Source organism: Emydura macquarii, unplaced genomic scaffold (assembly GCF_026122565.2).
Source record: "Emydura macquarii macquarii isolate MOO-44397 ecotype Brisbane River unplaced genomic scaffold, CSIRO-AGI_Emac_v2 contig_2768, whole genome shotgun sequence".
NCBI lineage: Eukaryota > Metazoa > Chordata > Testudines > Chelidae > Emydura > Emydura macquarii.
Genome location: NW_027132905.1, coordinates 34,246,408 through 34,272,886, shown reverse-complemented (window position 1 = coordinate 34,272,886; position 26,479 = coordinate 34,246,408). Strand labels below are relative to the sequence as shown.

Sequence of the window (26,479 nt, the reverse complement as noted above, 5' to 3'; positions counted from 1 at the left end):
GCCTGTCAGAGGGGGTTTGGCTCTCCCTCTCCATCAGTCTCGAGGGAGGCCACACTTCCTGACCCCTACACTCACCCAAACACTTGAGTCACATCATGTGCAGTTTGCTCTTCGGCATGGGCTTTTTACACACCCATAGAGGGAAAAAGACTGATCCCTTAAGGGGATCTGCTTAATACAAATTTTCAGGCTTCTATAGCACTTTTTGTGTTCAAATCACAGCTCTCATTGACTTCAGAGGCAGGTGAAGAGCTGTAGATATGAGCACTAAGCATTTTTGCAAAACAGACCCCCTCCCCACCCCGGTCTCAAGCTGACGCACCACACTACAAAACAAACACAAGTAGTAACCCCTATGAAAAGTTTGGTTTAAGTGACTTGCCTTGTATCACGCAGGAACTCTGTGGTGCAGGCCAGGAGAGAATCCAGTTTTCCAGCATTCAACTCTATTAACCATGAGACTATCCTTTTTTTAATTGAAGTCTCCTGCCTCTTTCAGTACACACCTTCAAACATCTGCAACAATCTCATTAACCACACAGCCCCAATTAATTGTCTTAATTGCCCTAGGACAAGGGGAGTCCTGTGGAAAAAAATAGTATGTGATCACAGGCAATCTTAATTTTGGCATTTCCTAACTTTTGGAGTGCTTGACTTTGCAACTGTAATGTTCTTTTAACATTTTTTTGTGAAATTTCGTTTTTTAAAAAGCAAACTGAACAAATTCCATCATTTAGCATCATAGTGACACCCACGTGGTTCGCCAGCAGGATTGGAACCTTTAGAGCCACAATCACAGACCTATGTTCCTTAAGCTAATTGGTAACAAAAGTAGGCTGCCATTGTCTATGTCAATCAGCATTGGAGGGAAACAAGACACACATTGGGCCAGAGGGTTTCACAGCTATTTGCTGACAGCAGAGGAACAGTGAGGCAATGTACACCCTACAACTTAAGTTGGTATAATTATGTTGCTCAGGAGCGTGGACTGAACTATGTCAGTGGGAGAGCTTCTCCTGCCACCATAGCTATGGCCACTCGCAGGGCTGGAGCAATTAAATTGTTGGGAGAGATCTCTGCTGTCAGCTTAGAGTGTCTGCACTAGCAGTGCTACAACGGTGCAGCTGTGCCACTGTAAGCTTTGCAGTGTAGCCATAGCCTGAGACTCAGAAATCCCAAGTTCTAGTCCAGGCTCTGCAGGCAAGTGTGTGCTCTGGTGGTTACAGACCCTTATGCTGCTGTTCTGCCAAACCTGAACCCCTTCTGTTCCCTCATCCTGGTTCCTTCTCTCAGTCCTAGTCTCCTCATCTAGAGAGTCCCAGTCTTGCTCTTCATCTGATGTCCCAATTTACTTTCTCTGTACCCAGCCCCAAACCCTGTGGTCTGGCTGCTGTATGAGTCAAGAACCTTCTTCCTCTGTGCTGCTGAGTACAGCAGGGGAGCACAGAGAAAACGGGGCAGAGTGTCCTTGCTCTGAGTTCCCATACCCAGTATTGCAGCAGCTGGGGACAGCAATTGCAGGGGGCAATGCCAACTCCACGCATAACAGTGACTTTGATTCGGCTACTTCGTAGGTGACACACTACCAGGTGCACAGTTGTAGCATTCCGGCACCAGTAGGAACTAGAAGTTAATTTAAGTAATGTCTAGCATAGTCTTCTACACTGAGCAGTGGTAATTTACTCCCATATTCACCAGAGTGTGGAGTAAAGAAGGGCTGTGCTGTTGGCTTGGCTTATAGGACAGTGACTTAAAAATGATCCTCAGCATTCATGCAAGGAACTTGTTACCCTTTCCCCTTAGGCCTCACTTCTGTACCAAGCAGGAGCAATCTTGGCTGCTAAACACGAGTCAGCTTTTTCATTAATGCAGAATTGGGTTCCCCAAGCTTTGTATTCTGCTCATCAGCTTTTACCTTGTGCTTTATGTGCAATGCTCCACACCTGTGCTGTGCGGGATTTAGCCATGATAGCAGGCCCATGTTTCTCTTGTGCCTATGTGCAACATCTAGTTGTTCTGCAGCACAACAGCCATAGCATCATGCTGTCCTTGTGCAAGGCCTTTCAGGGTCAAGCTCAAACAAGCAATATTTCAGGACCCCCAATGACCAGTCTGGTCGGTGGTCCCCATTAGGAAGGTCACACTTAGTAAAATTCAAAGCCATGTTTGTTTGTTGCAGCAGGCCTATGATGCATCCACTCTCACACACCTTCCTCTTACTATGAGACTACTCATGAACAAACTACATCCACCGAGTCTGTGACAGGCAAAAGGACACGAGTAGTTTGTTGGTGGTTCTACAAAAATTTACATCAACTTATTTTTGTGTGTCCTTAGAAACTTTCCAGATTAGGCATAATTGTAAAAATACCTTTTGATCAGAATTTCCAGATGGAACCTTCTGTTAGTTATCCCTTTTCTATTTTAATCAGTTGTCATTTAATAATAAAGTAATATTTTATATATCTTAGCACCTCTCTGTCTGAATGGTCTCAAAGCACTTCATAAACTGTAGGTCATATCCCGAGAACTTCAGCTCCATGTGAACCTGACTTTGGATATCTATTAGCTCATTGAAAAGCAGTGAACTTCTGGTGTGAAGCAGAACTTCTGGTGTGCTTCATGTAACTAAATAGCACACAGCATACCTCACACTGGTAATGGGAGGAGACAATTTTGTCAGTGATACCAAGCAAACGGTTCTTATGAAAAGAGACATGGGGTCTTTAATGTCCAGGCAGGGCAGATACAACTACAGTCCTAAGGTCTCATCCAAAATTCCTCCAACACAGTGCATAGAGCTTAATTCATCTACTTTAAAAAGATGAAAGACTTAGCTAAGCTTCCTAGCATATGAACTTCTGCTTCCAGGGATTTTGGATACACCTAATGGGATACACTAAGACATCAACTCCAGGCACTTACATAGTGCCAACAGGGTAAATTGTCTATTCCCCAGAAACATTTAACTTGAAAGGGTGAGACAATGACAGGTGATATTGGGAATTATTTCCTCTCTCCCATTTATTCATCCCCATGGATTTGCTCATGTAACACAGTGGCTATCAACTTTTCCAGACTACTGTATCCCTTTCAGGAGTCTGACTGGTCTTCTGTACCCAGAAGTTTCACCTCACTTATTAAGTACTTGCTTATAAAATCAGACATAAAATACAAATGTGTCACAGCACACTATCACTGAAGAATTGCTTCCTTTCCCATTTTTAACCATATAATTATAAAATAAATCAATTGGAATATAAATATTGTACTTACAATTCAGTGTATTGTATAGAGAGCAGTACAAACAAGGCATTATCTGTATGACATTTTAGTTTGTACTGACTTCACTACTGCTTTTTATATAGTCCTGTTGTAAAACTAGGCAAATATCTAGTTGAGTTGATGTACCCTCTGCATACTCCCTGGGGTACATGTACCTCTGGTTGAGAACCACTGGTGTAATACCTATTGCACGGATCAATGTTTCACTACCTCCCTCATTCAAATGATTCAAATGTCCCAAGCAAAATAACCCATCAGTGACAGCAACAGCACCTGCTTGGTCAGAGGTGCTAGAATTTCTTCCCCTTTGGTCAAGGCAACACTTAAATACATCACATTGCTTACAGGCATCCTTGCAATAGTTCGCAAGGCACATGGATAGTAGAAAGCCTCCTCAGAGTGCTGCCTGAATATCAGACATTCAGATGTATAATCTATCTCAGGCCTAGGTTGCGTCTACACTACAGAAACTATACTGCTATGATAGCATACCCCTGTAGTGCAGGCACAGCCTACATTGATGGAAGGAGTTTTTCCATCAGTGTAGGAACACCACCTTCCTAAGTAACAACCCATTCTTCCATCAACACAGCTGCACACAATGGGAGTTAGTTTGGCACACCCTGTGAAAACCCTGTGTGGACATTCTTATTATGGTTTAAGAGTGATTTATTCCCAAAGAAGAGTGCCCATGAAACCTTTTGCACTGATTTATCACACCTGTAGTTAAATTGGTACCACTATGCATGAGACAAGCCCAGAGTTTTTCACCAATTTGTAGAAACAGCTCTTTAGCCAGGGGGGCTGAGGAGGTGGACAAAAGCTACTGAGAATGGGGAATGGCTAGCTGTCTTTAATGTAAGTGGGTACATATATGTGGGTATATTAAGGAGGGTTTTTTTTTTGGTTTTGTTTCAACAACACACCAGAGAAAGTGTTATATTGTTACTAAAAATCAATGCTCTCATCTTTTAGCCCATGGGTTATCCAACTTTGATTTCACAGTGTGGACCAAATGTTAATGGAGAAGCTGGTCTCCTGGACACCTCTCCCTCCATCTACCACCAGACAACTTCTCCCCTCCCACCAGTGATCAAATATCATGCCCGTGCATGTACAGCAATTATTTACATTTAAAAAAGTAGGAAAGTATTTAATGTATTTGTAGCCTTTAAAAAAAGTGAGTTAGCAGCTGGTAGAAAGAGAAAGCACCAAGTTAGTGGCCAGCAATCCACTGGCCTCACCAGCAAGCGCTTCATAAACCACCAGCCAATGCTCCACCGGTTGCTGACAGTCCACAGACCACAGTTCACAAACTACCATTTTAGGGCTTCACAAGCTTTGCAGATTGTATTGTGGTGGATGCATCTTCATAGTGAGATCCAGAAGGTCATCTTTGGTTGTTCAAGAGAGATACAAAAAGATTTAATTTGCTTAGAAGCAGCTGTTTTGTGGCGTGCTGTTTGTATAGCACCAGCCCTGTGAAGAAGGGCATGTTTGAGTCATCTTTGGACACAGATAGTATGCACTCCAATTTAATTGTAAAGTAGCCACTGTTAATCTGTGCCAGAGAAGCCAGTGCCCAGGCTGTACTCAGACTTCATACACCAGGATGGACTGGGCCGAGCTGGGAAGAGCATTGTGTCACTTGCAGTGCTTTTTTCACCTCTTTTGCTTAATGCTGTAGTTGTTTTCTTTTTTACTCCTGGGGGTTTTGGGTCCTTAAGCACAGCAAGGCAACTGACAGATGCAAAGACAGTGGTGGTGGCAAATGGATGTACAAGCCATTGAGAAGAGATGTTGGTTATCTGGTTCAAAGGCTGCAACCTGTTAAGAGAGCTACCACCATAACAATGCAGTGTTCTTGAGTCATAAGACACACTGTAGTCAAACAGCTGCAAAACTAAGCAGGGGCTAGTTATTTTATTACCCCATAGCCTAGTGGAGAAGCATTTGAAACTGGATGGACCTAGCTTGTATGGTGATACAGCTAGCTGCCCATCAGCCTTGAAGTTCACTCTTCTAAAAGGGTTCCCAAGCAGCAGCCCCCCATTTATCACAATGGCCCCTACCCCCTTTTTGGTGCAGACACACACACATACACACTGTCTGAACACAAATTTGGATCTAGAATCTACACACTGAAAAGGAGGACAGCACCGCTTAGATATGTGGTGCATTCAGCAGCTGTCTAAAGGAGAAATCGTTTTTAAACTTGCAATGTTTGTCTTTATTTTTGTTCTTTATATTTTGAAAATGAAAAGAAATAGTATCGAGTCATTTTCTTTCTTTTTTTAAATATTTGTTCTATGTATTTACAAGCCTTAAAGATGTTCTAAAGGTTTTGAAAGTATCACTAGTACTCCCCTTCACCCCCCCCCCCCCCCCCCCCCCGGGTAGCACCGTTTGTTTTGAATGAGTTTTTCTCGGAGCACTCTGATCCACAGTTTTTTTCCCAAACGCATTTCCTTCTGTTCCAAGGTTATGTATGTTTTGATTACTATTTTCTTTTTAATTTCTGAAGCAAGCTGAGAGGCAGGCAGAAAAATCCGATGACAATTTAAAAATATTGATCTCTCTCACATAGCTCACCCAAGTCCCCTTAAAAGTTTTGACTATCTACCATGCTTTGAAACAAAACTGAGGTGCATCTGAAGGGGAGGGAAATTTATTTCTCTGCTTTTTTCTATCATACAATTTGTTTACAGAAACTGCAAATTTAAAAATTACACTGGCATTTGCAGTCCTTAAAATAATAAATTAAAGTTTTCAACTTTTTTTTTTGCTAAACAGATCTGTTTTTTTTTTTTTTTTTTAAAATAATGAGTCCTTGTTTAAAAAGAAAAGAAAAAAGATTAAAACAGAAAATATTTTCTATAAATAATACATGTCTTTTGGTTTAGTGCTCCCGCCCTCAGGTTTGAAGTTTACTTTTTATTTTCAAGTACCTTTTTCCTCCATGATCACCTTTATGTTTATCTATTTTTATTTCTCTCCCACTCGTGCATATGTGGGGAAAGAGGGGGGGTTATGCGCGAGAATTGGCCTTGCTGCACTGTGATTGGCGAAGACGTGAAACTTTTTAAAAAAATACTTAAATTGTTTCTTTTTTTTTGTTTTGTTTTCTGTATTTAAGTTTTAATTATCCTCTGATTCCTCTTCAGCCTCTCGTAGCCATGTGAAGAATGCTGTGACTGATTTCAGTGCTACTCCTTTCCCATTTTGCTCTGCTGGGTCCTTGCTGCTTTCCCATTTGTAGAAGGCATCCTCTGATATCACCTCCTCATCATACAGGCAATCAAAAAACATCCGCAACAGATCTGTAAGAGGGAAAACATCTGTTTAGTAGTGTATAAGTCTGTAGACAAGGAAATGCAGAAATGATTAGAGATATCTGTTTAAAACCTGAATAAAAGTGGCCTTTACAGTGAGAAGTGGAGAAGCAAGTAGAGAGAACTGCTATTAATAGTGGATGTACCCTAATTACATAGGTATGAAGGTTAAAATACACACCCACTAAAGTACAGTTTCCTCTGATGCTACAGAACATGGTGTCATATGTTAAACAGAAGGCTGGAGAGGCAGCTGCGTGTGCACGTGTACCAGCAATGGCCATGGAACAGTATCTACAATAGCCATTCTGCGCTTCTTAGTTTCACTAGTCTTGAACTTATGACAACATCTATGCTAAAGATATGGCAATTTCCTACAGTATCCTGGAAAAGCCTTACTGAATTAAGTTTAAGTATCCTTGGACTCCATTGCATTAAATGGAAAGGTTCTGTATTACTGTGGGCCAGGATTGTCTGTAATCTCTCCAGGGGGGAAATGTGATGTGAACTCTGGGAAGTGTTAGGAACTTCAAAGGACTGTGCTGAACAATGTGCCAGACAAGAAAGGACATTGGGGACAAACAGTATCAAGTGGTTTGCTTGGGGACTCTCTAAGGGGAGTGGAATGCAAATTCCACTCCGTTTATGCAAAAAGCCAGCCTTTGGAAGTTACGCCCTGAGGAGACCATTGTGTGCTGATCCACTGTTCCGAGTCTCCAGATCAAAGGCCTAAGCTGTATAAAGGAAAGACTGACCTATTCATGGGTGTTCTAGTCCTGAGTTAAGGCTGTTATGAACTTGTAACCACAGAAAAACCCCATTGTGGGGTTTGAAGGACTGACTTCTACCGCAGTCCTTGTTGGAGTGATCTCTGGTAGGCTTTTTAGTAAGTAGGTAGGTTCTTTTATTGGTTTTATATGTTTTCTCTGTAATGCTTTAGCCTTAAGAATAAATGTACTTGCTTAGAAAGGTCTGTGTGGTAACTTGGGACTGGCTGGCAATTACAGTTGTACATGGCCTTTGGGGAGAAAGCAAAGCGCAGATGCTGGCCTGTTTAGGTAGCCTGGCTCACTGGGGATATCACAGTGCAGACAGGGAACTGTACAGCATGGAAAAACCCCAGACAGGAAGAAGAGAAACCCGGGTCTCTACCAAAGAGAGGTGACGGCTGAAGACCCAAGAGCCAAAGGGGATGCCCTTAAGGGACATTGGTGGGGGTACATAGGTGCATTTGCCCTGAAATATGACAAGCATCAACAAGTTTTGCATTAAACTAGCACTGGTATCCAGTCTAATGTTTGATTTTACAATGATCATCCTCAAGCTGTCTAAATAGAACGATTGCTACTAAATACTGCCAAGGTTATTTAAAGAAAATTAAACTAAAATTAGAATGTTCTTTCTAGCTCTTCCTGATCTGTGATGCAAATTCACCCATTGTCCCTGTTTCACTGACAAAGGTCTGCATGTCTCCACCATAAAGACCACATGCTGTATTGTGCCTTTAAGCTGTAATATATTTGATACAGGGACTTTAATTTGTACAACTCATTTTACCCATTCTAGAATTCCATGTGCATCTATGGCACTAGATATAAATACAATTATAATAATGGGGATGTCACACTCCATCACTGGCTGGAGATTTAAAATCCTCTGCTGTGATTTAAGATTTTTCTTTTTCCTCACTCCACATTATGGATATTTCTTCTCAGCTGCTTATAGTGGTAGCCAATAGAGGAAATCACCTTCAGCCAGGAGGGTGTGGAACAGTATTGGTCTAAAGCCATAAACTGGATAATAAGGTGCTACAACAGTAGTTTGCTTTCGGCCCCTTGGCACTCACCTAACCAGTCTGTTCCACCTTCAGGAACAGCACAATCTACCAGACCCCAGTCTAAGGCCCAAGTCTAATCCTCCACCTAGATTTTTCCCTTAGATGCCATGTCATTTTTCAAATCCCAAACACACACACACACACACACACACACACACAAAACTTACTAGGAGGCTGATCAAGTTTTACTATTGATGCTTGTAGTGCATAAAGTGCTTGTAGTTCCTTCTCTGTATCTGAGTCTAGGTACTTGAGTAAGATCGGCACTCTCTGCTTGATAACAGCAGTGTCCACACGGAAGCTAGAAGAATCCGCTGAAGAGAAAAGAACTACAGTTAACTTTTGGTGGGTCGAAGGCCAGGAGCAGGTTTTTCATCTTATTTATTTAGTCAAATAGAAACGACAAACTCAGGTTAGTCAGAAATGGAAAGAGGATTGAAACAGATGGGACACAATTGAAGCTAATATGATCTCTGAGTATTGGCTATTTCTGTAATAGAAACATATAATCTGCTTTCCAAGGCACCCACTCCTCAAATACAATGAACATTTTCAGAGATTCTGGACCACATTTTCATCCAGGCCACTATCCAGCCTTCACATTTGCACATTCACTTGAATACTCAAATATCTACACACAAAGAAGCTGTAAACTTACTTTTTTTTCTTGAGATTTTGAAATCATTACATTCACAGAACAAGGATGTATCAGGAGACCCCTAAATATTAGTGATTAAATCCTGCAGCATCTAGACTTTAACAGTAGGTGACATTAAAAAGATTATACTCTCAGAAAATAAAGGTTTTTGTCCACTTTGAAATCCATACAACAGTGAGATGCAATTCAATTACACCCATCCCAAGAGCAAACACTTGAAAGAGAGAATGATTTTTAAAGGGCTGAAACCTCACAGACAGTTCAATCCAGACACCTGTAAAATAGCAGCTGCTTTGTTAGCACATTCTCATGGTTCCTGTTATCTTAGGGGAAAATCACAACAGTATTTAAGACAAATAACTTTACTTTTCTCTAGTATCAAACTTTGAAAATGAAACACAGCATTCTCCATGTTCCATGGATATTGTGATCCTCGCCAAAGATTTTAAGTCCAATTTTGTGTTTAGTGTACCAGAAAAAAACAGAACCTGTTCAAAATGGCACCCCCACACACATTTACTTTTAACTATTTTTCTAATCTACAAAATAAAAGTGGGGACCAAGTTTTGCTCTCCAACATGTGTGTCCTGCACATCCACAGCTGAAAGCAGCAATAGATGTTTTATGAGCACTTCCTTTGTCTTGCTAAATGCCGGCAGTAAAATTACAGAAAATGAAGGGAACTGACCAAATGTTTTTACTGGCTATCAGCATTCCCTTGTGGACACATGGCTCCAGCCCATGTGTGGGAATCGTTTCTGATACAGCATCCACACATGTGCAATACAACAGCAGTGGAAATAAGAATTGTAAGAACATAAGAATGGCCATGCTGAGTCAGACCAATGGTCCATCTAACCCAGTATCCAGTCATATGACAGTGGCCAATGCTAGGTACTTGAGAGGGAATGAACAGAGCAGGTAATCATCAAGTGAACATCTCATCGCCATAGGCGTGCGCAGCACATTTCATTAGGGTGTGCACCCAGGGAATGTACATTAGGGGGTGTCAAAGTCAATTTCACCGGCAGGCCATATTTGAATTACCCGCCGGCGTACTCGTCTCTGCTGAGAAATCTCGCAAAGAACGGGATTTCGGCGGCAGATCGCGCCGTCTTCCCATCCGCTGCGCCATCGCGTGGCTTCCTCTTTTTAGGTGGCAGCTCACTTTCTCTTGCCGTCCGCTGAAAAATCGCACGCACCCTCTGCTCTTTCGGTGGCAGCTCTACTGGCCCACATCAACAAGGTTTGCGGGCCAGATAAAAAAGGTTAGACTCCCCTGCATTAGGGTGTGCCTGGGCACATCCGGAACACCCCGTGCGCACGCCTATGCCTATCGCCCATTCCCAGCTTCTGGCAAGTCAGAGTAGCATGTAGTGGATTTTCATCACATCAGAAAATCAACAATCTAGCATAATTCAATAGAGGTGGAACTCCCTGCTCATGGGAGACCCAGGATGCTGCAGGTAAAGACTTGAGGGGCACTGGCAGACCTATGTGGGGGAAGGGAAGCTGGCACACCTTGCCTGCACTATGCCTGGCTCTTGCCATTGATATCAGTACCTCACTTTCTTGAGCAATAAAACTCTACAATCTGGGAGAAAAAAATCTTGATGCACAACTTGTATCAAAGATTAGCCAGCCTCAAATGAAAAGTAAATGGTTACAGCTCAAGTAATCTGTAAATTCATTACTTTCATATTTGATTATTTTGTACTTTTGTATTTTGTATCTTGAAAGTTACTCACCTATAATGGCTGCTTTACAAACTGCTGTCATTAAAGCTCTAAGGAATGTAGGTGAACTCATCTGGCTTTCTACTAGATTAGCCTGAAATCAAGAGTAAATGGACCAGTTAAAAGCACTGTAATGTACAACAGAAACTGTTCCCAAAATCTGCTGCTGAATTTGGCACTAAGTGCAAGTTCAGCGAAAGCTACAGCAGCAGGAATCCAATTCAGCCCTTGTGTAAAAATTCATTTTCCTCATTAAACCTCTTGAAAATAGTTCAGCTGTGTCAATGTTTGCCAATATATCTCCTGTAAGCAACAGCACAATCTATTTAACCACACCCCTCCACTATTCCTTTAGCTAGAGAAACATTGTGAAATAATACTTGGTATTTATACAGCATTTTATATTTCCAAAGTGATATACTATTTTTAATTAATCACTCTACACAATACCCTGTAAGATGAGTCTTATCGTCATTGAAGAGACTGGAAACTGAGAGAGTGGTTAACTGACTTGCCGAAATCTCAAGAGACTGACAGCAGAGCCAGGACCAGAACTGAACTGTTCCCAGACTTTCAGTCCTGCAATCTCTCCGCTAGGCCATGCTGACTCTACAGCAGTAGAAAAATGACCTTTCTGATAAACTGTGCTGGCAACACACAGCTGAAATGATGCCTAACTAGGTATATTTGCAAGTGTACATCAAGATAAGAATGTAAGAATGGCCATGCTGGGCCAGACCAATAGCTCATCTAGTCCAAGACCCTGTCTCTGACAGTGACCAATGCCAGATGAGGGAATGAACTGAACAAGGCACATTCAAGAGATCCATCCCTCTGTCATCCAGTCCTAGCTTCTGACAGTTGGAGGTTTAGGGACACCCCGAGCATGGGGTTCATAGCATCATAGAAGATGAAGGTTGAACCATCACAATATCCCATGGCAATGAATTCCACAGGTTGACGGTGCATTTGTTTTAAACCTGCTACCTATTAATTTAATTGATTAGCCCTTAGTTCTTGTGTTCATGTGGAAGGGTAAACAACACTTTCCTATTCACCTTCTCCATACCATTCATGATTTTATAGACCTCTATCATATCCCCCCCTTAGTCCTCTCTTTTCTAAGATGAACTGTCCCAGTCTTTTTAATCTCTCTCATATGAAAGCTATTCCATACCCCTGATCATTTTTGTTGTCTTTGTGCTTTTTCCAATTCTAATATATAATTTTTTTGAGTTAGGATGACCAGAACTAAGCATAGTATTCAAGGTGTGGGAGTACCATGGATTTATACAGTGGCATTATGATATTTTCTGTTTTACTATCTAACGCTTTCCCAGTGGTTCCAAACACTCTATTCTTTTTTTTTTTTTGACTGCTGCTACACAATGTGCAGTTGTTTTCAGAGAACCATCTATGATGACTCCAAGATCTCTTTCTTGAGTGGTGACAGCTAATTTTGACCCCATCACTTTTGTATATTATATTTGTATATTGGAATTATTTTTTCCAGTGTGCATTACTTTGAATTTCATTTGCCATTTTGTCATCCAGTTTTGTGAGATCCCTTTCTAACTCTTTGCAGTCAGCCTTGGACATAACTCTCTTGAATAATTTTATGTTGTTTGAATATTTTTGCACCTCACAGTTTACCCCTTTTTCCAGATCATTAATGAACAGCTTTGGTCCCAATACAAATCTTTGGGGGACCCCGCTACTTACCTCTTTCCATTGAGAAAGCTGACCATTTATTCCTACCCTTTGTTTCTTGCCTTTTAACAAGTTACGGATCCATAAGAGGCCCTTCCCTCTTATCCCATGACTGCTGATTTTGTCAATGGCTTTCTGAAAGTCCAATTACACCGTACTGACTGGATCACCCTTGTTCACATGTTCAAAGAATTCTAATAGATTAGTGAGGCACAATTTCCCTTTACAAAAGCCATGTTGACTCTTCCCTAACATATCGTGTTCATCTATGTGTCTGATAATTCTGTTCTTTACTGTAGTTTCAACCAATTTGCATGGTACTGAAGTGAAGCTTGCCAGTCTGTAATTGCCACCATTGTCTCTGGAGCCTTTTTTAAAAAATAGATGTTACATTAGCTACCCTCCAGACACCTGGTACAGAGGCTGATTTAAGCGATAGGTTACATACCACAGTTAGCAGTTCTGTGATTTCACATTTGAGTTTCTTCAGAACTCTTGGGTGAATACCATCTGGTCCCGATGACTTATTACTGCTTAATTTATGAATTTGTTTCAAAACCTCCTCTATTGACACTTCAATCTGGGACAGCTCCTCAGATTTCTCACCTAAAAAGAATGACTCGGGTGTAGGGAACTCCCTCACATCCTCTAAAGTGAAGACTGATGCAAAGAATTAATTTAGCTTCTCTGAAATGGCCTGGTCCTGAGTGCTCCTTTAGCACCTTGATCATCCAGCACACACATGGTATTTCTATCCATGTTCTATGATTCTATGATTCCATGATTCTATGGTACAGTTTGATTCATTTAAGATTTTTACTGTATTTGACTCTATGCTTTCTTTCATATATAGTGCAACCCCCCACATTTCTATATATTTTGTACCCTGGTACTACTGCGTCTCCATCGAGTTCCCATGTTACCTATTAGATCAATAGGAAAAATCAGCTTCAGCATAATTTCGGACACTGAGGTTAAAACTTGGTTTAAAGCATGCGCCCAGAGTTAGATAAGATAAAAGACAGTGAGAGGCTTTTATAGTCTTGGTTCTAAAATACTGGAGCAGAGCAGGGCACACATACATCACCAGTGGGTAATTGTTGGAAAAGAGTTCCACTATTCCATGGGAGGGCACACAATCTCACAATTGGGCACAGATAATATCAGGAAGAAGAACTAACCAATTTCACCCAATACTTAGGAAAGAGAGACAGTGATAGTATATTTGGTTTAGAATGTCATTGCTAACCAAAAACATGTTTTCATAGAATTATACATTTGAACAAGCCATTATCAAATAACGTGTTAACCTTCAAAATAAGGATGTATAAAAAACCTATGAGAACTTTACCAAAGTTCGCATTTTCTTTCTACAAATTATATTCTCTATCCCTAGGCAAATGCCAATTTTAGAACCATAACTATCTTGTTCTCTTGTGCTTAGCATGAAGATAAAATTGAAATAGCCACTTTCTACTGTAACTGTACCGAATCTTACTGTACCAAAACTTCTATTGGGAAAGTGCTTAAGATGTCAGGCCAAATCAGCAGGCAAAGAATTTATGGAAATTTAAGAATCCTGTGAACTGAAGGATGCCAAGTAGTCAGCCATACAAATACTAGGCGCCTTGTCCAGAGATGAATTGGTGATTGTTATGAACACCTCTGCTTGGTTCCCTGGAGACTGGAAGCCGTGCAGCAACAGAGGAGTTATTCTATGACAGTGACTAGATCTAGTGGTTGGCACTTGGCTATATACCTGAAGTGGGCAGTGTAGTGGAGCAAAACAAAAAACTGGCAAAAGATAGAGATGATCCTGTTGGGTTGGATAAAGTTTATAAAGATGGTTAATGCACTGTGCACAGGCAGGGTGAAAACAGTCTTTATACCTCTACCCAATCAAAGATCTGTTCATCATTCGCCTTGTCCTCAATTATGAGTTTTTCTAGCTGTTTGTTCAGCTCATCGGCAGAGAGTTCTTCCTCTGAAAGTGCATCTGAGGAACTGGAACAATCAGATATGGTGAAGTCCAACTTCTGCAACATTAGAAGTTATGAGAAATGATTTAATATGCTTTTCCACACTGAATCATAACAAGGCAAAAGAACAAGCAACACTTTATTCTGTTTTATACGTCCCAATGATACTGATTTATCATTATAATGACATATGTCCCGCCTTTCATTTCAAAGAATCATAAAGCAATTTACAAACAATAACTGATGTACAAATTATACTGAGAGATCACTTCATCCAGCAAGGAAATGTAGCCACCTTTGAGGAAAAAAGTGGCACACTGCAACACGACACTACACTTTAACCCATGAAATAAAGACAAAGTTATTGGTTAATTGAAACTAAAGGGAGCCAGAATGCAATTACCAGATTTGGAATTGGGTCAGGAAGCTGAGGCTTATACACTATTCTTCCAAAATGTAACATAGGCTCTAGAATGAGCACTAGTTCTCAGATCTCACTTTTACACTGCATTTCCAGTAGCACAGTACTCCCTAAAATCATGCTGGGTCACTGGTTCACTACAGACTCAAGGAAAAAGTGCCAATTATTTCATCACCCACACTCCTTTCAAGTATTCCTTTGGTGTCTTCCATCAATGTACTGTCATGGCCTGATTCCATTTAATGTTTGAAATATAATGGAATCACTGCACAAGGTGGGAGGGTGAATAATTCTCATAATATATTCCACTCTCCTTGTAATGTTAAATCATTAGATGGACTGTCCATTCTCTGATTTCTTATCACCTGTAAAACTCTAGCTGCTTTTTGAGGGATGTACCTATTAGAGAAAGCCAGCTGCTTACAAATCAGCAGGCAAAGAAGTTTAGAGAATGCTCCTTTTCATTTCAGAAATCCCAGAAGTTTAATTTACTCAAACCTAATTTGAATGCCTGCAGTACCTCATCTTCATGTTTCATTTTGACAATATATAGTGATGGAACTGAAATGAACAAGACAGACTGAAAGTAAAAATAAAAAATAAAAAAAAATACAAACCAATGGGTCAAATGTATCTTACAAAAATATATCACAGGGCTGTTCTCTAGCAGAAATTTGCTTTCAACTCACCTGCTCCATGAGAAAGGTATGTACATCTTCCCCTTCAGGTAAGTAGTCTTTCCAACTGAGACCAGTCTCTCTCCATAAGGCTCCTACTTTCTTATGGCTCTAAAACACAAAGCAGTTTGTTCATTTTTTAAATCTGAAGAGAAAAGCAGGGAGCTTAAACAAGCTGGAATGGTGCTGCTGCATAAAGAGAAATAAATAATCATTTACCCATCAAAAAATAGGCCTAGCCATGATGTGAAAACTTCCAGAAAGCCTGTGCTGGAGAAGTTTATATATATGTCCTACCTTTTACAGGTAAATGTTGTATCTTGTAAGATGCTCAGATGCCCCAATGAAGAGTAATAAATATGGCTGGCTTGATATATGGAGTTTGCAACAACATGACCAAAGATCATCTACAATAAAGTGACCATATATAAAAGTGTGGTCCAGTGGATATAATAAGAACTGGGACTCAAATGAACTGGATTCTACTACTAGCTCTGCCACTGACTTGCTGTGACCTAGTAAGAAATGACTCATCCTTCCATCCCTCTAAATGAATAAAGTTAGAGTATGTATACTTTAGAAAAATCATGTTTACATGGATATCAGTGCTCAGCGTCATGTGTACGACATCATGGTCTTAGTTTAACTCCTATAATTCATTATAAACCTATGGAAAATTAGCTTTACAACCAGATGTGGTACAGCCTTCTGCATCTAACAGTCTAGTAGACTTCGTGCCTGACCTTTCAGAATTCCCTAAAATGTTGATATATATAATAAACAATACTGAAGATAATGATAGCAAAAATAATTAGATCTTCTTTAGTGCCTTCCACCCAAGAATCTCAAAATACTTTGCAAATATTAACGAATTAAGCCTCATAACACGTTTGGTATTATTTTCATTTTGCAGATGGGTTATTGGGTATCTAAAGTTAGACACCTTGATAAAAGCAGCCTTATTTTCAGAGACAGATTACAGAAGTCACTAGGATCTGCTTGTACTCAGTATTTTTGTCATTCAAAGCTCAGATTTAGGTGCCTAAATGTGGAGTTAGATACCTGACTTCAGGTACCCACCTTCGACAATTTTGGCTTACAGGACTTACTGAAAGTTATGTTAGAAGCCTGGCAGAGCTACAAATAGAACCCAGATCTTTTGACTTTAGGCCTATGTTTTAACCACAAGATCATGGCTCCTCTCCCTGTTCTTCCCCCACAACACAGAAAATGGCAATCCATATTCAAAAAGCAGCAAACTGCTCATTTTGAAAAAGAAAATACAAGCTTCTAGCCACATTAAGGAGCTGTTGTATGAAAAAGCTTCTGGAGCAACCAACCTCATTTGAATATATGCTTTAAAAAGGAGGTGAGTGATTTTAAGGGTTTAAGTTACTCATGACACAAAGTGAATTATTTAGCCTGACTTTAGAAAAAAATTTAAATAAATGACAGACTTATAGGGAAACTACCAGGATGCCTGGGCACACAACGGTGAAAATGTGTGAGAGAGCTTTAGAAGTTACATGGTGAATAGGTGTGTCTACCCCTAGAGACAGGTGAATCTCAAGAGTTTGCAAGTTTAGTTTGGATAAACACCCAGAAATCTGAATGGCCATCTGAAGCTTATTCTAACTCAGAGAACCTCTCAGCTGCGCAAGAACAGGCTCTCTTGTGAGATTGCCAGTACTTCTTGTTTCTGATCAGCCCAGAAATACCTTGAGAATGGCTCTCTTGTAATATTTCAGCACTCCAGCTTCTGGAAGAAGCCAGGTGCAGAGGTACCTGCAAAAGGGAAAAGTGGTAAGAAAAAGGTAACGCAACTTTTTGGAACCTTATGAAGTTTGGTTTGAAATTTGGGGTAGGAACGGCGGGTTTCTTAAGTTATCCACACAGGTGGATAACTGTCCCTGCATGTTGGAAATACAAGCACATTGTCATTATGTATGATCATTTACTCTCTGCACCCAACAATTAATAAGTCATATCCCTGGATACTTACCATTTGTTTGCATAGAAGGTGCAATATTTCTGAAAGCAAGACCCCAGCTCTTCCCACAAGAAGTAAAGGTTTGCTAAATTCTCTGGAATGGAACAGAAATAAATACTTTTCTTATAATCTTTTATTGTCTCAGAGAAGATACACTGTTGTGAAAAGTCACTCTTGATTTGGGGCAGGATAGAGGTGCGGATCAAGCTGATGCAGAAAACTGCACAGCTTTAACTTCTGCTCTGTATATGGGATCTTATCTTGCTCCTATTGAAGTTAATGCTAAAGCTCCCATCAACTTCACTGATGCAGGATTGGGCCCATATTAGGCTAAAATTTAGAAAACTGGGCTGGAACACCAGCCACAACAGGAACAATTAAAACAATTAAAATTGGTAGGATGAGGATTTGGCCTACAGGATCTTTTAGATTGTAAGGCCTCGATATTTAAAGATATGCAGCCCCCTTGAATTCAATGGGAGTTAGCTGCCCAAGTAACCTTTAAAAATCTATTCTTAAGCTCTTTGGGGCAGGGAACTGTCATTTTCTATATATTAGTATAGTGTCTACAATAACAGGGCCAAGCCTCGTTGGCCTATCTGTGCTGCTGCAATGCACATGTGAACAGATGGTAATAATGATAACAGTATAGTAATGGCCTAATTTTTGGAAAATGGTTTCTACTTTTGTGGATGTAGTTTTGTGCTTCTGGTTAATAGTAATCAGTCTAAGTGGTAATAATGAACTCTACTCACAATTATTACAGGTGAAAAACTGTATCTTCAAAAAATGAAGGCAGAGTTCACAGCCCCTTAAAAGATCAGGGCCTTGATGTTTCCCTGAGTGACTCTGGTCCTACAACTTTAGGTTGTTTTTAATTCAGTTAGCAAATACTGAGACTGAAGAAGATTGGTAGATAAAATTAAAAAAAAAAAAAAAAAGACTGCCCAGCAGCAAGCTCCCTCACCACTAGAGCTTCCACATCAATGCAAATTTGATTTCTGGAACACCATTCAGCAGATCTCACATTGACTCCCACAGGCTGAGTCTCATTATTTCTGTCTAGCCAACAGACAGGGGTCATGATGCTTAGATATTATAGCATAATCAGGCAGCTAGTTCAGGCATAACAGTCACTGAAGGAAAACAGCAGTGCTTACATTATAAGTTCTCTCATAGAGATTCCTCCTTCTTTTAACATGGGGGTCACCAATTCAGCTAGATACAACCAAATATGTGGTATATCAATGGCCATATCATCTGCCAACTCCAAAGTGTCTGAAAACCTTTGGAAAAAAGAAGGAAAAACTCCAAATATTAAATCCAATTCCAATCTCAGCAATTATTTTTTCTGCCAAGTAAATCCTGAATTTAATGCCAAGCATTTAATACTTTTGACTTATATTTAAAAAGTCCAACAAAGTATACTATTTCCATCCAATCCTCCCCATATTATTGTATATGGGCAAAAGGAACTTCCCTTCATGCAACTGGAGTGCCATAGAAGATGGTAGTCAAAACATACAGGAAAAAAATTTTAGAACTCCCAATACTGAGCTGCTCATTAACACTTCTGACATCTGTGAGAGTAAATAACATTTTCTTCTTTAAATACAAAACCTCTAACAAACAGAATCTTACATGCAGGAAGACACAGAATATATGGTATAAGATTTTCAACAGAACAATGTTTGATCAAGTCCGGTGTGATCCATCAAGTGTTTAAAACATAACACAAGAAAATAGTCAATAAACTGGAATGTGGCCTGCAAAGTTCAATCTTTCTTTTTTGGAAAGTCACCTGCAAAACTGGCTAGGTTAGCAGGAGGACCTGGCACTCCAGAACAGTAGGCTCCACAGCTGATTTATGAGGTCTCTCCTTAAACTCCAAATGCAGATTTCAGAATTTTTTGACATCCCTTCCAAAAGCACAATGACAAATTACCAATTAACCAGTTTCATGTTTCATCAGTGGTACCAGGCACTCACTTTTCACCTGGTGGATTATAAGTGCTCTTCTATCAGAAAATTCACACTGATTCTTTGGTTCCCAGGAACCCTTAATAGTCTTCTGGTATGCATTTTAAATGGATTTTGGTGAGCTCTCTTTTTCTTGTTTACTGGTTTCAAGGATGGTTTTTGAGCAGCTGCTGCCTCATATGTCTGGTTCTTTAAGTCTTCTCTTACTGGTTCATTGTGGGTTTGACTAAGCTCTTCTGCCACTAATTTGGCTGTTTATTTCCTGTTATGCAGAGAGTTTGAGTATCTCACTAGATTGGAGCTTAATTTAGATTTTGTGTCATGATCTGTTCTCAGACCTTGGCCCTGAATCTCAAGGTAAAATGTCTTGGGGGAAAAGCATAGCAAGTCTTTAGCAATTTTGCTGTATGTCCACTGAATGTCATGGCTCTCCACCCTCACTCTGTTATCTCTAGTGCATTTGTTTGGTTTCACCACCCCACTTCCCTCTGTCCCCCCACCAGGAATACCACACATCCTAGTACTTCACTTACAGTCCACTTATTTGGGCACCGGAACTCATTACCAATATCAAGTGAAGTGTGATGAATTGTATTTTGCAGTGTTGTTGTAGCTGTGTTGGTCCCAGGATATTACAGAGACAAGCTGAGTGAGGTAATACTTTTTAATGGACCAATTTCTGTTGGTGAAAGAGGCAAGTTTTGAAGCTACACTGAGCAATTTTTGTGGTCTGAAGACCAGAATCAATGTGAGTAAACCTGAATCTGTAAGTCACAGCATGTGCGCGCACACACACACACGTACATACGTATGTTTTGGGGTGTCAGTATACATTTCCAAAGTGAATGTTCATCCTGTCCAGAGGTAAGCCAACTGGGAAGGTATAGTTACCACATTATACTTGGAGACCACATGTTTCTACTCTATGATCTATCTGGCCTCCACTAGTGATAGAAGCAAAAGGGCCTTCCAAGTCTATTGATAAACCCAGGTTATGTAATCCTTCCACATCAGCTATTAGATTTTTTGGACTTGTTGACACTATGATCACTAAGCAGTCAGTAGCAGTGTGAAATGGCAAACTTTCAAATAAAAGCACCAGGAAGTGGCTACAAACACTAAAATGTATTATGTGAAAATATTAATTTTTTCTGTCATAGAGCATCACTTTTCTTTGTTGTTCCTGGTTTAATCATTGCATTATGAACCCTTGGTGTGAACTGGCTGGCTTAGGGGACTGGTATTGGGATATACACTTCACTTTACTTTTGTGCAACAGGTTCAAATCTAGGCTAGTTCAGTATGGTCTGCATGCAGTTACCATATGACGATCTGACACCTGTTCAGTGACCAGTGAGGTGGTCTACCTTCAGTTCCTAGGGGACAGGTATCCACATCACCAGCAGCATAACTTCATTTGGCACCATACTATCCTTATCCCCAGAACTGGTTCGTATAAATCAGAGTTGATTCACTACAGTGGGTACTGCATGAGTGAAGCCTTCCTTGTCATTTCAGAACTATCCCATTCTATGGATAGATGGAGGACTTTAGTTTAAAGAGCTGCCAATATGGCACCTTTCACAAGCATAAATTTCACTCAAAATATTGATTTAACACACTCCTTTCCCCAGTTAGACTATGAGACTCCTCAATGTGCAAATACAAATCCTCTTTCACAAAGCATAGTTGTAGGAGATGTTGCTCTCATAGGAAGCTGGGAAGGGGGTATCCCCCAACACAAAGAGCATGTTTTTGAAATTAACACAAACATAAACTAGAGATCTGATTAAAGTGTTTGTGTGGCAGAATACCAACCCCTTGAAGAAGTCCAGTTTGCTTAGCTTTTCTGACTGCACCAACTGATATAATAACTGGCCCATGTGATCCCTGGTGATCTGACTCCTCTCGAGTGTAGACTCCACTCCTACTCGCACAAAAACGGGCAGCAGACTCTGTGCATTCAACTCCTCCACGCATTGCATTGCTTCCTGTTCAAACAACACAGAGGATCATTTATCTGAATTCTGGGAAATATCAAGACAAGCAAGGCATGAGAAGGTTCTTCACTAAAAGAAAGTCCCCGGAACTTAGTTCTTTTGGCTGAATTCAATAGATTATTTTGATACACTTTTGTCATTCAGGGAAACTGAAAGGCAAGGGTGCATAATTAGCTTGTGGAACTCACCACCACAAACATATCCCCAAGGCTGAGAACTCAGCAGGACTTAAAAAAAAAAAAAAAAAAAAGGCATTAGATATTTATACAGATGAAGGTGCCCATAGTTACCATTAACAGAATTTTAAAATACATCCTCATGCTTCAGGAAATAAACTAGCTACTAACTGACAGGTCCTAGGAATTCTTCTATGGGCAGTGTATTCTATTATTGTACTCTAGGAGGTTTCTCAACACTTCCTCTAAAACATTGTTCCTTGTTAGTGAGAGGATACTGGACTAGATGAACTTCTGGTCCTCTCTGGTGTGTCAATTCCTAGGTTAAAAAAGGTGCCATGTAATGAAGCAGAAAATATATGAATCATATTTGGCAAATTCAAAATTTCTTCTTTATACAACCACTACATTCTGCTACCCACACTTTATAAAATACACAAGCATAATATTCTGAAGAACGGTCAGAGAGAAATACATTAACACTATACTTCTAATATCTGCACTATCATCAGAGAAGAAGTTCTTCAACTGAATGTTTATGTCAAACACAGTAGACTTCAGTGGGTTCTTTATGACTCAATACATGTAAATGCCCTTTATCTAGGATCATACCCTCTGTTGTCAGGAACTGGTAGCCCCAGATGAATGTCTGGACTTTCTAGTTGGCTATTTTCCACAGGTCTCAGGGTCTAAGGTAGTCCCAGACTCCATGTTCAGGCCATAGTTTTAAATAAGATGTATGTTAGTGCCTGACAGAAACAAGGAAAACGTGGCTAGGGTTTTTAGGACTCCATGGCTATATGTCCCAGCTGTCATAAGAGGATGCCACAAAGCTAAATCATAGTTCTAATCTGATTACAAATTAAACACCATGGTTAAACACATGAACCAGGATGTTTCTACTTATATGTGCCATATCAAAACTCTGTTAAGGTGAAGTTAACATTGTAGGCACATAGAATCATAGAAGAGTAGGATTGGAAGTGATCTCGAGAGGTCTTCTAGTCCAGTCGCCTGCATTCAAGACAAGACTAATTATTATCTAGACCAGTGGTTCTCAATCTTCGGCCCAATCAGCACACAGCTGCGGCCCATGTGACATCCGCCGAGCCATACAGGTAGTATTGGATACAGCCCACAAAACACATTGTGGGCCACATATGGTAAAATAGGTTGAGAACCACTGATCTAGCCCATCCCTGACAGCTGTTTGTCTAACCTGCTCTTAAAAATCTCCAATGATGGAGATTCCACAACCTTCTTAGGCAATTTATTTCAGTGCTTATCTATCTTGACAATTAGGAAGTTTTTCCTAATGTCCAACCTAAACAGCCATTTCTGCAATTTAAGCCCATTGCTTCTTGTCCTATCCTCAGAGGTTAAAGAGAACAATTTTTCTCCCTCTTCCTTGTAACAATCTTTTATGTACTTGGAAACTGTTATCATATCCCCCCTCTTCTCCCGACTAAACAGTAAATTAGTTGTCCAATTGCAACTAAATGTTTTGGTGAAAACTGAAACAAAAAATGTCATTTAGCACCATTTCTCCATTTTGTATGGTTTTTTCCTTCCTCATTGAGTAACAGGCCTACCCTGTCTTTGGTCTTCCTCTTGCTTCTAATGTACTTGTAGAATGTTTTCTTGTTACCCTTTATATCTCTAACTAGTTTAATCTCTCCCTGTGCCTTGGCTTTTCTAATTTCGTTCCTACGTATTTGTGTTACTTGTTTATGTCCATCCTTTGTAATTTGACCTAGTTTCCACTTTGTGTAGGACTCTTTTTTGAGTTTCCGATCATTGAAGATCTCCAACGTACCAGTGGATGGAGTCTCGTACATTACATTTAAAGAATGTTAGACCTAAAAATCATAAAACAAAACCCATAATAACCAACCTCAAATGTTTAACCCTTAGGAAATGCAGTTATAGTTGCACTTCTCAAACAAGCCACCCAAGAAACTTTAACTCTGCCTCTGTAGAAATATCCTGAGAAACTAAAAAAAACCCACACTCCTATATCTAACCAGAACAAACAGTTTAATTGTATGTGATCACAGAAATGAAAATGCCTCTACCTTAATCACCTAATGGTTACACTTTGAGGTCTAGCTCAAAAAAGAAAAGCACTGGAGACCTTTTTTTTTTTTTTTTTTTTTTTAAATAAGCAGTCCACAGATGACCAATACTAAGATTCTCAGAGTCAACATTCCCTGGTGACAGTGACAAATCAAATTTTATTAACTCCTGAAATAAGACTTTAATAAACCAAATATTTATCCTCTTAGATAAGAAGAGTCCTGTACAATAGGATTTACCTCTCTCCTTTCTGTGTTTTGGCTACAAAATTTTAGAAGAATTTCTGTGTTTAATGACTCTATTTGCAGGGAGTCAATTCAGGACCCCTCAACCTAGTCATGCAAACTGCAGAAAAATTCTACCTGGGCTACAGATCTAACTTATTAATTTTGAGGACAATATAATACTTGTGGATTTTACATGAGAGGCCAAAATCCACTTTACAATAGAAACTCAGTTACAATCTTAACTCTGGAGTGACAGCAGTTGCTCAATAATTTTCAACATTTACTAAAAATACTATGGAGTAATTTGTTGAATAAGTATTATTTCATCTGCCTTGAGATCAGAAGAAGGATGCTTTGATAAGTGAATTAAACTTTTGTCTAGTTTCTCTAGCTTTCTACATCCAGCACTGACATACTATTGTAACAGTGCTGCTCAGTGGTTATGACAGACATACCTAAAACTTTGGGGACTATTTTTCCTCTGTCTTTAGCAATGGAAGAACCAAAACAGTCAGACAGCTGTGCACGGATACCTTCTATCCAAATTCCAATGGGTCCTATGTTTATGTTAAAAATCTAAGAATGGGGTGTTTAGAAAGACACTGGTCCTGGAAAGGAAAAAATGCTAAAGGTCCCACTGGTTCCATGGTTTTCTGGAAGGTGGGGTTTTCATTATGTTTACCTTATAATCGTTAATATGCAAGAACTCATCAACGATGGCTTTGCACTTTCTCTCCATTTCCTCTTCTGACATTGTAGATTTGTCTTGTACCAGAGCTGAGGGGGTTTCTGGCTTGGCTGGTAATAAGGTAGAGAAAACAGACATTGGATTAGGAGATCTTTAGTTCCAAAGAAAAGTATTAAAAAATCCCCCCAAGTCTCCTCTGTCAGCCATTCCTTCTGGCTGAACAGAGCTCTTACTAGGCAGTCTCTGCTGGGATGACTGAAAAAAAGGCTGATTTGGAAGCATGACAGTGTGGGGGTAAAATAAAATTTAGATTTTTTTCTGCCAGTTTCTCATGAGTGTCTCTGATCACCAGGAATAAATCATTTCTTATTTAGCTTGATTTTCAACTGGTGAGCCCTCCATGTCTGCAAATCACCTTTCTTAGTTAGTATAATACTTGGCAGTGTAATAGCATTTTACACCTTCAAAGCACTTTACAAACATTAAATAATTAACTTTGAACTGTAGTAGCAGCTCTCACTGAATACTGCAAATTTACAGCACGCTGCCTGTGACTGTCAGAAACCAGAGACAATATCCCTAATTCTAAAATCCACAATAGAAAGCAAACCCCTCAAAGACTTCCTCCCCAGCCAATCCTCCAGGGATGGACTTGCCTCCCCTCAAACGTCAGAATTCAGGAAAAAACCTGAATAAACAGAGGGGCTTGCATTGTGCTCTGCACATTATTACTGTTATTTAGCATTTGTATTGCAGTAGCATTCACGACATGCTAGGCACTGTCCAAGCTAATAGTAAGGCACCATTCCTACCCTAAAAGGCTCAAAATCCAAGGCTTTATTCACATGGAACTTTTTCTTAAATTTCCCCCATATTGTGCCACTACTGGCTCAGCTCCAGTGGAAGGAGCAACAGAGGGCCTCAAGCACAGACAAGATGTCAGCAGCTACCAGTGTTTCTACTATTGCTGCTTCTGTGCAAGGTTAGGTGACACAGTGGTAAAAACATTGCGCCTTGTCTACACTAGATTTCTCACCACTGGGAAATGATAAAAAAGCGTAGACACAAGCTAAAGAGACAATCAGTACCAGTGCTTAGATATCTTAGTGAAAAGGGCCTAAGAAGCATCTAAAATAGAACATGACTGACCAGGGAGTCAGTCGTAACAGATGCTGAGAGTGGACCCCACCCACTGAAGTCAGTGGGCCATGAGGGTGCAAAGCATTTCTGAGAAAGCACTACAAGTTCATAGGGTCAGGCCCAGGTGGATAAAGTTTGAGAGTGAAAGGCCTTCCCCTGAAAATGCTATGCCTCAGCATTATATCCTGGGACCGCTAACAGAAGCATCTTGGCTAGTCTCAACTGTTGAGAGGGTACAAAAACAGCAAGGTGGTGACTGGGCAACCAAGCCCCAGGCCCATTTTTATTCCTCAGTGTTGTCCATTACCTTGGCACTTTACAAAAATTAACAAACACAATATTGAAGGAAAATAAATCTTTCTAAAATCACCACACCCTGTTGCTAGAAAAAAGTCCAACAATCAAAGGTCTAGCCAAACAGATGACTCTTACACTGTGCCTGAACCTCACCAGACTTGGGCTCTGACCAACCATCACAGTCAACAGGCTCCAGATGCATGAGGTCAGTACTGAGAGTATCTTCCAGTGGTCCTGGGGAGGTCTATCCCAGGAACTGAAAGCAAGAGC

General features: G+C 40.1%; 1 protein-coding gene across 10 annotated transcripts in view; it reads right to left on the bottom strand.

Moving 5' to 3' along the window:
- Window positions 1-5,682: 5,682 nt before the first annotated feature.
- The window catches only part of EIF4G3 (eukaryotic translation initiation factor 4 gamma 3), a 401,491-nt gene continuing 380,694 nt past the window's right edge, over window positions 5,683-26,479 (bottom strand). For 8 of the 10 annotated variants that reach the window (XM_067566985.1, XM_067566982.1, XM_067566981.1 and 5 more), the window contains 9 exons: window positions 24,767-24,882; window positions 21,424-21,596; window positions 18,786-18,911; window positions 17,638-17,719; window positions 15,648-15,746; window positions 14,448-14,594; window positions 10,861-10,942; window positions 8,622-8,768; window positions 5,683-6,605 (listed from right to left, as the gene is read on the bottom strand). In XM_067566985.1, the coding sequence (XP_067423086.1) occupies window positions 6,424-6,605; window positions 8,622-8,768; window positions 10,861-10,942; window positions 14,448-14,594; window positions 15,648-15,746; window positions 17,638-17,719; window positions 18,786-18,911; window positions 21,424-21,596; window positions 24,767-24,882 (1,154 nt within the window). In that variant the 3' untranslated portion in view covers window positions 5,683-6,423. Of the gene's footprint in view, window positions 6,606-8,621; window positions 8,769-10,860; window positions 10,943-14,447; window positions 14,595-15,647; window positions 15,747-17,637; window positions 17,720-18,785; window positions 18,912-21,423; window positions 21,597-24,766; window positions 24,883-26,479 lie in introns of those variants that run through there. The other 2 variants (XR_010923445.1, XR_010923446.1) reach the window with 2 other exon arrangements.